This window comes from Saccostrea cucullata, unplaced genomic scaffold (genome assembly GCF_032062105.1).
Source record: "Saccostrea cucullata isolate Sc308-1 unplaced genomic scaffold, CSIRO_AGI_Scuc_v1 ctg127, whole genome shotgun sequence".
In the NCBI taxonomy this organism is placed as follows: domain Eukaryota; kingdom Metazoa; phylum Mollusca; class Bivalvia; order Ostreida; family Ostreidae; genus Saccostrea; species Saccostrea cuccullata.
The window spans coordinates 1,005,577-1,016,686 of record NW_026940370.1 but is presented as its reverse complement, the minus strand read 5'-3'; the positions used below and the strand labels follow the sequence as shown (position 1 = coordinate 1,016,686).

Here is an 11,110-nt window from a genome sequence, read left to right as displayed (position 1 = left end):
TGTCAGCTGGGTTCTGTATGAAAATGGTAGTACTTACCTTTGCATCGAAAAGTGTCCGATGCATGGGTTAATTTGTGTCCGATGTACGGTGAAAATAGCATACTAGTTAAAACCAGCTCTAATAAGAATTAGACAAACATTGAAGTGAAATTTAATTCTAATTTATGTAAAATTGCCAATCCCTGACAAAATTCACCAAAGTCCGACTCGTTCCGTGGAAGTCGAATTTAAAAGAACGATAACTCTAAAAATTGCAAAATCATAAATTTCGGGTTATTCCCCTTTGATGATGTAAAATATGACGTAACTTCAAGGCCATTTACGGGGTATTTTTATCACAACATGATAAACACAATCGGTATCATTAAAAAATTTGAATCTTGGTCTTTATGACAGAAACAAATAAATACACAGAACTCATAAGTTGAAAGAGAGTTTATTGCCTAGAGTTGTCCGAAGCAAGGTATGTGTCCGATGCATGGTGAACTCACCCTACATGTACAAATCCAACGTTAGGCCTACATAGCAACGGTCGATGCACTTAGTACAAACTTTAAAAGCAAACTGAATCCTAACACCAGATTCCCGAAGAGTGACGAGCAGGTCGTTCAAGTTTCTACGTAGTTTTTTTTAAAGCTACAGTTCTGCACTCATATCATAAGAGAGATGCAATATGTACAACTTAATTATGCAGAAAAGGAAAATTCTCAAGCAAAATAAAAAAATATATATATAGGAAAATTCTTTAAAAATATTCTTCTCAAGAACCACAGTGCAAGGAAAGATGAAACTTATAGGGAAGCATACTCAGGTTATGTAGATTCAAGTTTGTTCAAATCATGAGCCCCGGGGGTAGGGCGGGGCCACACTGGCCGATCAAAGTTTTACATAGAAATATATAGGAAAATTCTTTTAAAATATTCCTCTCAAGAACCACTGTGCCAGGAAAGATGAAACTTATAGAAACTTATAGGGAAGCATACTCAGGTAGTGTAGATTCAAGTTTGTACAAATCATGACCCCCGGGGGTAGGGCAGGGCCACACTGGCTGATCAAATGTTTACATAGAAATAAATAAAAAAATTCTTTAAAAATATTCTTCTCAAGAACCACTGTGCCAGAATATATGGAACTTATAGGGAAGCATCCTCAGGTAGTGTAGATTCAGGTTTCTTCAAATCATGACCCCCGGGGGTAGGGCGGGGCCACATTTGCCCATCAAAGTTTTACATTGAAATATATAGGAAAATTCTTTAAAAATCTTCTTCTCTGGAATAGCATAGGCATGAATGATAATATTTTTATGGAAGCATGTTCAGGTAGTGTAGATTCAAGTTTGTTCAAATTATGACCCCTAGGGTAGGGCGGAGCCACAATGGCCGATCAAAGTTTCACATAGAAATATATAGGAAAATTCCTTAAAAATCTTCTTCTCTGGAATAGCAAAGGCATGAATGATCATATTTTTATGGAAGCATCCTCAGATAGTGGACATTCAAGTTTATTCAAATCATGACCCCTGGGGGTAGGGCGGGGCCACAATAGCAAAGTTATGATTAGTCCTATTCATAGTGTAGATTCAATTGTGTTCAAGTCATGGCCCCTGGGGGTAGGGTGGGGCCACAATGTAAGTTCAAATGTTTAGGACAATAAAGCCGCAGGTAGATAAAGAAATATGCAAGCATTCTTAGTTAGTGTAGATTCAAGTTTTTTCAAGTCATACCCTCTCCCTTTTAAGGATTGGTTGGGACCATTTTTAACTTTTCAAAAATAAAGTGATTTATGCTTTTTTCCTAGCTACATTGCTCAGGTGAGTGATGTGGCCCATGGGCCTCTTGTTTGCAATTTAGTACCGAAAGAAATTGGAACCTAACCCCTTCCCCTGAAAATATGATTTTCGAGTTTGGCACACACCCCTTTTTTTGGCTTGTAAAGTATTTTAAGGTAAGCTAAGTGTTTAGCTCACTGCAACGAAGTTGTGGGAACTTATTATATGTGATACCCTCGGCGTCCATGTTCAATGATTTTGGTACAGTTTTCTCTTTATGTGTCCAAAATTAATCAGAGATGTAAGGAAGATGTTTCTAGTGTGTTCCATTGTGCCAGTCTACGTTTCAAATGCTGCGATTTCAGCAAAGGAATGACCAGGTATGAGGTTAGTGTTTCTGGATGAGTGAACAGGTTAAAGTTTTTGGTGCAGGTCTCATTTCCAAGTATAACTATGAGCCTTATATTGACCAAACTTGCAAGAAAGATACATTTAACGATGCACAGTACCATTCATGCTTCGCATGCTGGATCTGACTCACCTTTTCCGGATGAGTGAGCAGGTTAAAGTTTTTGGTGCAGATCTTTTAAGTTCACTGTACCTATAAGTCCTTTGTTGACCAAACCTGCATGGGTGATACATCTTAGGATGCAGCACACTACCAGGCTTCCTTCGGATGCTGGATCTGACCTGTTTTCTGGATGAGTGATCAGTGTAAAGTTTTCGGAGCAGGTCTCATTTCTAAGTAACTATATAAGCTCTTATGTTGACCACTTGCATGAATGATACATCTATATAAGGATGCACACTTCCAGGCTTGCTTCGTATGCTGGATCTGACCTGACGAGTTTACAGAAAAAAGTGTTTGTGGGCAGATTATCTAAAGTATTGATAAGCCTTATGTTGACCAAACTTGCATGGACGATACACACTTATGGACTTGCTTAGGATGCTGGATCAAAATAGCCTTAATGTTGCATCTTGGGATGTACACTTCTAGATTATTACTTTAATGTGGGACTTTGCCTTATTAAAAGATGATCATTCGTTGAGATGAGCTCTGTAATCTCTGATTGCCCTTTTCTCGCTATTTGGCTGCCCCTTTTCAAAAACGATGCTACGTCCCTGCTCTTTTCGTCTGAAACGTGTACTGTTATGAATGATCATGTATTTTGAGCTTCATATGTTTTATTTATTTTTAAACAGAAAATGATAAAGAAACTGATTTCACCAACGGACTTGAATTCCTTCTCGGTTTGTAATTTTGGTGTAAAGAGGCAAAAAGTAATTCCGATCTTTTTCAAACAGGTGAGTGTAAGATTTCAAGAAAGGATACAAATTCAAATCAAATAGCGTTCAAAATATAATGTATAGTGTTTGCATAGAGAAAAGTATTCACAATCACTTGAAGATTATCAATATTTGTATTTTCCTTAGCAGATTTCAAGAACGGTTTGTCAAACAAAAGTGTCGAGTCAAATGGACAGTTTAAATATCATTAGAGAGGATGATTTTCACGGTTACTCAGATCTCTGTCTAACTCTGATAGATATGTGTCATCCAGCAGAGACACCTGTATGGGAATCGATCATTACATCCATCAAGAATTTCCCAAAACCATTGCAGAAACGTTTGTTTGAAAGAATATTTGAAAAACTTGGCAAATTTTCTGAAGGGAAAGGTAATAATTACTATTTTTTTCTGAAATAATATTGTAAAGATGAAAGTTTTTTTTTCATCAAATCAATGTAATATTTACAAAGACGTTGCTTCGTAAAACACAACTCTCGTCGAATTATCCAAGTATTCAGAATGCATATTCCAATAAGATACAATCGGTATTGGGAGCTTAGTGGTAGGGCACTCTTTTAATGATCGGGAGGTTTAAGTTTGAATGTCGTTTGCGGCGCTTAAGGTCAAGATCTACTAAATTACTTTGGACTAATTTTTGGTGCTAGATCCATTATGACGTCATAATCAATTTCAACTTTCCTTTTCCCGTACTTTACGGCTTTAGCAGAATTATATAGAAAATAGGGTATTTTCATGTCATTCAATTTGAAATCATATGTAAAGTAAACCGGATACCTTTATTAAATTTGAAATTGATTTAAAGAAGAGGCCATGAACATACTAATTACCGTTTTCTGAGAGACTGTAGGCAATCTGGATACATTTCCTTTGCCGAATACGAAAAAAACTCCCGTATTCATGACTGGTTTTCTTAATTTTTCATTGAAAATGACAGTTTAAAATACAGTATTTCATCTTGTTCACCTACAAATTATGCCCCGAAACACCCTTTCTGACCAAGCTAAAGTTGTAAAGCATCAATAAAGGAATTCATTTCTCAAATTTGATAAATCTGTAGGCACCTTTCATTTACTAGATCTTGACCTTAACACGACTTTATAACGCCATATAAGATGTCACTATCTACGATATCGTCAATGGGGTACACCATTTGCATTCGTTACACCTACAAATATATAAAAAAGAAGAAAAAAAAGAATGACGGAAAAATTCCTTTTACGAATCGTGGTCAGCTTTGAGTCTCTGACTCAACATAGGTAATGATTTGTTCCATTGCCAAGCATTCGGACATTAGACCTGAAGGCGTTTCTTTGCACGATATTAAAAAAAAAGTATTCAATGGTGCTCGTAAGATTGTAAGCGCCATGCAAAGGCTTACTGTCTATACACGTCTCCATATGAATTCTTAAATATAATTACATTTACAACATACAATGTAATCAACCAAAGACTAATTTATTTTTTGTCAGACCTGGACTCTATCGGTTTTATAACAGAGTTGATTTATTTGGAGAGAAGAGAGTTCCTAGAAAGAGATTTATTACAGTTAGTTAGTGACTGCAGTCAAATGGTTCTACCTTCATCTTTCAAACATAAAATACGGAACGTCCCTTTGGTAATTCTCCTATTACTGATAGTAAAAAAATCTGTAATTTGCTTTTAAATTAAATTTTCTCTTGTGCAAAACTATATATCGATCGATCGATCGATGGATGCATCCAGTTGTGAAAAAATAATGATTATTTGTGATTTTGAAGTTTTGCGATTTGTAGATCAAAATTTGTGCAAGAAACATCTCGGTTGCATACGTGGTTATGGAAATCTTGAACTGCCTAATATTTAGGGCTTATGAAAGCGACACTATTAGAAAGTTCGTCAATATTTTCTGTATATGTTCTCAAAGTAACTGTGTATCTGAGGAGGTGAGTTTACTTCAAATAAAACTTTTTATATTCTTTTAAATTCTCTCTATATATTTATTCTTAAAAGGGTTTAGCTTATTTGATAAATTTCAGATATGGAAACGTTCAAGGTCATATGAGTTATATGATGAATGTGTTCACGCACTTGTTAAGAAACTGGAAGAGTTCTCAGGAGGTATATATGGTCTTCGACAGATAATTGTAAACCTTAATCATGAATTAAAATATTTGCTATGAAAATAAGAAAACACATTTATTAGTTGATGAAAACATTAGGAAAATACTTCTTAGAATTGGACGACAAAAGAAAAGGAGCTTGTGTCAAAGCCATTGCACTGGAGTGCCAGAAACTTGTGAAACGTGGGACTACACATCAGAAACAGAGGATGTTACTTGCGTTGATTCACCATCTAGACGTCTACTATAAAGTCATTGAGTTTAGTTTCATGTGTGACAAAACGGTAAAATTATTTTTCTACCATATTTAAGGAACTTTCTACATTTCTCTTTAATGGTTTGCTGTGATGTTTGCATTTCTTTCACTACAGATCGTTTTAGACTGTTTAGATGTTTTGACAATCTACAAGGTTCAGAATCTAGAAGACGCAAAGCGTTTAAAGGTACAGAAGATTTTTTAGCATTCGTTTTCGTTGCCATTTCGTATACAGTATGTTTCAGTACTTAATCGACTTTTTTGTTCATGTTCAATGTTATTAATTAAAGTATAACTGTAATGAATGATAATCGGTCAATTTCAGGAAGCGGTTTTACCTGTTATCACCTGTCTACGAGCTCTATTGCAGAAAATATCTCTAGGGATAAGAGATATAAAATGTGCAGTTATGGATGTGTCTGACATTTCCACGAAAACTCTACTCGGACAATTTCTGATTACGTTTATGTTGAAGTCAGAAGGTGGTTTAAAACTCGCTCCAGAAATACTTCAAATGGTTAGTTTATAAAGTCTGTGATATCTGACAGAAACTATAAATAGCTCAGAGAGGATGTGATTAGGCTTGGTAATGTCCTATGCCTAAAATCCAATTGCAACCATCTCTTAACACTTATTAACACACAGCTACTTAAAATCAATCAATTACACAGCTATTTTAAATCAATCAATTGAAATCCAACTTCTCTTAAATTAATCCTATTCTTGGTTATAAATGGTTTGAATATTTCTTTTTAGGCAACTGGAAGTGAACTTCCTCTACACTACCTAGAAGCTACATTAGAAGCTCATGATAATTTGAACATAAGATTAAACCAATGGCCAGTTTTCAAGCAGAACCAATACAAGGCGCTCATTAGAGGCCTCGTTGATGGCTGTACAGCAACAGAAGAGCCAAAGCATTCTGAACTCTTATCTGCTGCAGCATACATTGTTCAGAAATCATAGCAAAGAAACAATTGCATTTCATGTAAAGTTATGATGAATGTTAAAAAAATATTTAGACAGTATTCATATTTTGAGTAAGCACTGTAAAGGGATATCGGAATATTAGTGCTCACAGTAAAATAGTTTTAAACAGTCCAGTTAACTGTGTGATTTAGGCATAATACATGTATATCACCATTATTTATCATCTTTAAATAATTTTTTACATTATTTCCATAAAACTACAAAAGTGTTCACATGGTTTTCTATACCTGTCATCAATTGCAGGAATAACATTGAATAAGTATATGGTTATAGGAAATGACTGACCACCATCTCCCCAAATCCTGAAAATAAAATCATCTTTGGCAAAAAATCTGCTACACCACAACATTCCCCCCTCCCCGAAAATTATCAACTATCTACTCTTCTCTTGCAATTCCTTACACTTTATAAGGCAAAGCAAGGCACCAAATTGAAAAGGGAGGGAGGAAATTTACCAGACTAGACAGGAATTTGAATCATGGCGACAGGCCACCTAATTCAAGACGAACTCTAACACCTAGGCTATCTGCCCACCCGCAAACTAACTTTCCTAACCAAAACAAACTTGTTCATCACAGAACAGTTTATTAAACAAACAAAAAATCAAAATAATGTACATCTTTAAAGTAAAGTAATCAAAATAATGTACATCTTTAAAGTAATGTAAGATCTATAATGTGTATATCGTAACTAAGCTAAGTCCTAATCTATAGATGAATTAAAACAAACATTCCATTAACATAAACAGCACCATGAATGATGATGTAACATATACTGACTCAAACAGAGTTCTGAAATTACACATCAGATTCTGCACTTGGCACAAATGGACAGAATAGCGAGTGCTTGGTCAACCTGTACCAATAAATCACATCACTTCAGCATCATTAGAACCAGGATTTTCCAGTCTTTGATGCAGTTTTCGTGGCTCCTTCATTGGCCAACCTATCTGCCTCCTCATTTCCACCGACCCCTGTATGGCCTCGTACATGCTTCTGTTAAAATGTGTGTGAAAGTATTTGTGTTAAGCTTTGGCATTCAGGTAAGAATCAAATAAACCTAAGCACATGGCTTTATCTAATAAAATCGAGTGATGTTAATTGTAAACTTAATTATCCTGAACAACATAGGTCAATCAAATTGTTGCACATACGTAAACTTAAAAGATGGTTATTCTACCATTCATCAAATAAAGAGAAAATGTATAACTTACAAATTTGACATTGATGTCTTTCATCTCAGCATCCAATGCTTTCCAATCCTCAACATTCTTTACTTTAGATTTGTCTGACAATGTCCATCCATTCATCTTCCAACTGTGAATCCAAGATGTCATCCCTACAAATAAAGATCAATTTGTGAGACTGAATTTTTGGAAGTTAGAATCATTAATTGACCTTAAGTGGTGCTTACATGCTAGCTAAAAAGGAAGAAGTTCTTGTTCCTGAAGCATACGAGCTAAATAAACCATCTGTTTCTCTACCTCCTCATAACATAAGTCACTTTTTTGTCTAATTTAACATGTACAGGTCCTTGAATGCACAACTATTAATTCAAACTTTTGAAAACATCAATCTAAGACATAAAAGGAAATAAAACATTTTTAACATTTTGACATGAATATGTTTATGCTAAAGATTAAGTACTTCAAAATTATTTATTTATTTCTAATGAATATTACAAAAAAATTACCATTGATGAGAAACTGGCTATCTGTCACAACAGTAACACTTTTCATGTTTCTTTCTTTAGCTTGTTTCACAGCAACTCTTGCTGCCTGCAACAGAAATAAAAATATATAAATTATTCTCATGAAAAGTACTGTTGCTTCTTAATAAGTTAGATCACTATCAGATTTAGTCAAATCCCTTGTATTTACACACACACACAAAATCAACAACGTATAAACTCACATGTATCTCTGCTCTGTTGTTTGTTGGCCTTCCTGGCAATTTCTCACTCACATTACTGAAACAAATCATATAAACTAGAATTAAATACCAATCAAAAAGCAAGAGTCCTGCAACAGGATATGTATTGTAGGGTAGGCAAAAAATCATAACCTAATTAAGAATTTTATACTTTTTCTGCCAGTGACCTTGAACTTATCAGAATGACCTTGGATCAAGTTCAAGATACAATCTTGGATCATAAGCAATCTTTGTACTCAGTATATGCTCCCATGATTCTCCATTGTGAAGTTAAGGATTTAGATGTATAACAGGGCACTTCCGGTAAAAATGACGGCATTTGCCGATGATTGCCGATGTCGTAACACTGTTTACGTCTTCAGAGTTATCGACCGTCGTAAACAAGAATGGCTTTTTGTCGACACGGCTTGATAGACGGTGGCATTATACATGTCATCAGAGCAGATGAAAAAAAACTTAACAGAGGAAAGAACAAATGTTAAATTGATATAAAACCATGATATGGTAGTTTTGTTAGACAAATTGCCGCATAAACATTCTTTTTAAAGTAAAATACATACTTGGGTTTTTCCAAGTTCTAAAAATAGCACATCTTTCGATGTGTAAAGAAAACGAGGTAATATTTTCTATTTCTTTAAACTACTAGTATGTAATTTATTAACAGATTTTCATTATTTCTAGTCGTTTTTCAGTAAACATAGTAAAGAAACACGCGGAACTGTGCATCTATAATCATGTTAATCGATAAACTAGACCGCGGTTACATGTACAGCTATAGATCGGTACATTCGTTTGCATAAAAAAAAATTCCCTGCAATTCAGAAAATTCTGAAGTTTTCTCTGATGAAAAAAAAAAAAATTTCTGTGCGCCTAACAGTGCGAAACCATGGACATAACAGATGTTTCTTGTTGTATAACTACATGACTGTATACTAAGGTTGTGTTTCCAAAAGGAAAAAAAAATCTTCCTGGTTCTTAATTAAAGGTTTATAAAATAACCGTAACAGAGAGGGAGTTAATTAAAAAAAAAGAACAAAACCTTAAGGACTAAATCATTTCTATTATTAGTTTTTTTGAAAATAAAAATAGGGAAAACACATTTGTTTTTTTAATCTAGGTATTTATTTCATAGAGAAAAATTAGTTGAGGAGGGGGGATATCATAATAAATATTTATATTAAATTGATTTCATTTTCATGATTTTTGCAATTTTCTGTACATATGTGGAAAAAATACCATACTTTTTTAGCTAACATAAGAACTAGATTACATGTACATTTTTTTTATCTCCCAGAATTGTTCTTGTACAAGTGTATAAATACGTTTTTTTTTCCAAGGTTAAAAGGTCAAGGACATTGTTAACAATGTTATAAGGCTTATTTATTATGTTCCCCAAACGAAGTTGGGGAACATATTGTTTTTACTCTGTTTCTTATTATTAAGGTCTTCCGTCTTCACGGAAGACCTTATAGTGATTCTACTGTTTCTTATTATTATTAGGGCTTTTCGACTTTTGTCGAAAAGACCTATTGTTTTCGTCTTGTTTATTATTATTATTATTATACTGAACACCTCTATCGTTCAGCTTTTGGGGAATACCTTTAATAATAGGTATTTTATTTTATAACCACTAAATAGCAAATTTAAATCTCACGTGCGTGAAACAAGAACAACTTCCGGTAAAGTCACTTCCGGTTTCTACTAAAGGAAAACTGAAATTTCTAAAGAAGCTGAAAACAATTTTAATTTTAATATGTCGACTCCCAAATTTAAGATATGAATTCTGGAGACCTAGTCCAATAAAAAAGTGCGCGTACGTAACTTTTGACCACAGATTCTTTTCGAGATATAAGACTTCAAACATTGAAGAAGGGGGGATGAAATTTTTGAAAGTCACATTTACGTTACAAAAATTAATTTGAGCATAGAAATATGTTAAAACCAATCAGTAGAACATGTGATATAAGTTTCATATCAATCAGAACAGAACTTCCGGTTTTATGGGTCTTGAAAGTTTTATATTAAATTTAAATTAATCATGGCACATTTTCTCTTAAAGTAATTAAGATTTTCTTGTAATATTTGGTATATATATTGACTCTGATACTCTTGTGACATTATTAGATTAGAAAATTAAAAGTATGGAAAATAAGGGATTTCTAGGGGCCAACATTAAAAACAGACCTTTGCCTGTAACTTTTTTATTTCTCAAAGAATTTTCAAATAGTTTTCAGATTTGATTTAAGCATTCAAAGGACAGTCTAAAAAATATATGCCGTGGGGTCACTTTGTTACGCCTTATAGGAGTTTTAGAGGCCTGAAATATTGCATTTTTATGTTTTTTAGAAAATATTTCTGCAAGAGTTATCTCCCTTTCCCCATCTGTTTGGAACCTTATATGCTGTCTATGTTTCAATGTTGGTATGCATCTGAAGAGTACTTCCGGTTTTATGAGTTTCCTAAAATTGCCTAGGGAGATTTCTATGTTAAATTTGAAATCACGTTTGTTCCATTATCTCAAAAGGTAGGCAAGCAATTCTCGTGAAATTTCATATGAATATTGACTCCAGCATTGTCTCCAGGTGGATAGGTATGAAAATAAAAATCCCTAAAAATAAAAGGGATTTTAGGGGTCATTGCAGAAAACAGCTTTTTCTCTGTAACTTTTTTAATTCTCAACCAATCTTCAAACTTATTTTCGTATTATATCAAGCATAAAGAGTACATTTCAAAACTTATGGGCCGTGGGGTC

The 11,110-nt window shown here is 34.0% G+C and overlaps 2 protein-coding genes across 4 annotated transcripts in view; one reads left to right on the top strand and one right to left on the bottom strand.

Annotated features, from left to right (window-relative positions):
* The first annotated feature begins 2,962 nt into the window (after positions 1 to 2,962).
* On the top strand, positions 2,963 to 6,454 carry LOC134255195 (uncharacterized). The gene is made up of 9 exons (XM_062737698.1): positions 2,963 to 3,076; positions 3,209 to 3,449; positions 4,552 to 4,697; positions 4,855 to 5,004; positions 5,098 to 5,179; positions 5,296 to 5,465; positions 5,553 to 5,624; positions 5,763 to 5,954; positions 6,194 to 6,454. The coding sequence occupies exons 1-9, from the start codon at positions 2,978 to 2,980 to the stop codon at positions 6,401 to 6,403; spliced, it is 1,362 nt and encodes a 453-aa protein (XP_062593682.1). The 5' UTR covers positions 2,963 to 2,977; the 3' UTR covers positions 6,404 to 6,454.
* A 538-nt stretch (positions 6,455 to 6,992) lies between these two features.
* Positions 6,993 to 11,110, bottom strand: part of LOC134255198 (ribonuclease H1-like) — a 25,923-nt gene continuing 21,805 nt past the window's right edge. For all 3 annotated transcript variants that reach the window (XM_062737701.1, XM_062737699.1, XM_062737700.1), the window contains 4 exons: positions 8,341 to 8,395; positions 8,120 to 8,204; positions 7,641 to 7,765; positions 6,993 to 7,422 (listed from right to left, as the gene is read on the bottom strand). In XM_062737701.1, the coding sequence (XP_062593685.1) occupies positions 7,315 to 7,422; positions 7,641 to 7,765; positions 8,120 to 8,204; positions 8,341 to 8,395 (373 nt within the window). In that variant the 3' untranslated portion in view covers positions 6,993 to 7,314. The remainder of the gene's footprint in view (positions 7,423 to 7,640; positions 7,766 to 8,119; positions 8,205 to 8,340; positions 8,396 to 11,110) is intronic.

Coding starts and splice junctions, on each gene's coding strand:
- LOC134255195 (XM_062737698.1), top strand. CDS start 2,978: ATGATAAAGAAACTGATTTCACCAACGGACTTGAATTCCTTCTCGGTT. Junction 5,180..5,295: donor ACTGGAAGAGTTCTCAGGAG/GTATATATGGTC, acceptor AATACTTCTTAG/AATTGGACGACAAAAGAAAA. Junction 5,955..6,193: donor CTCCAGAAATACTTCAAATG/GTTAGTTTATAA, acceptor ATTTCTTTTTAG/GCAACTGGAAGTGAACTTCC.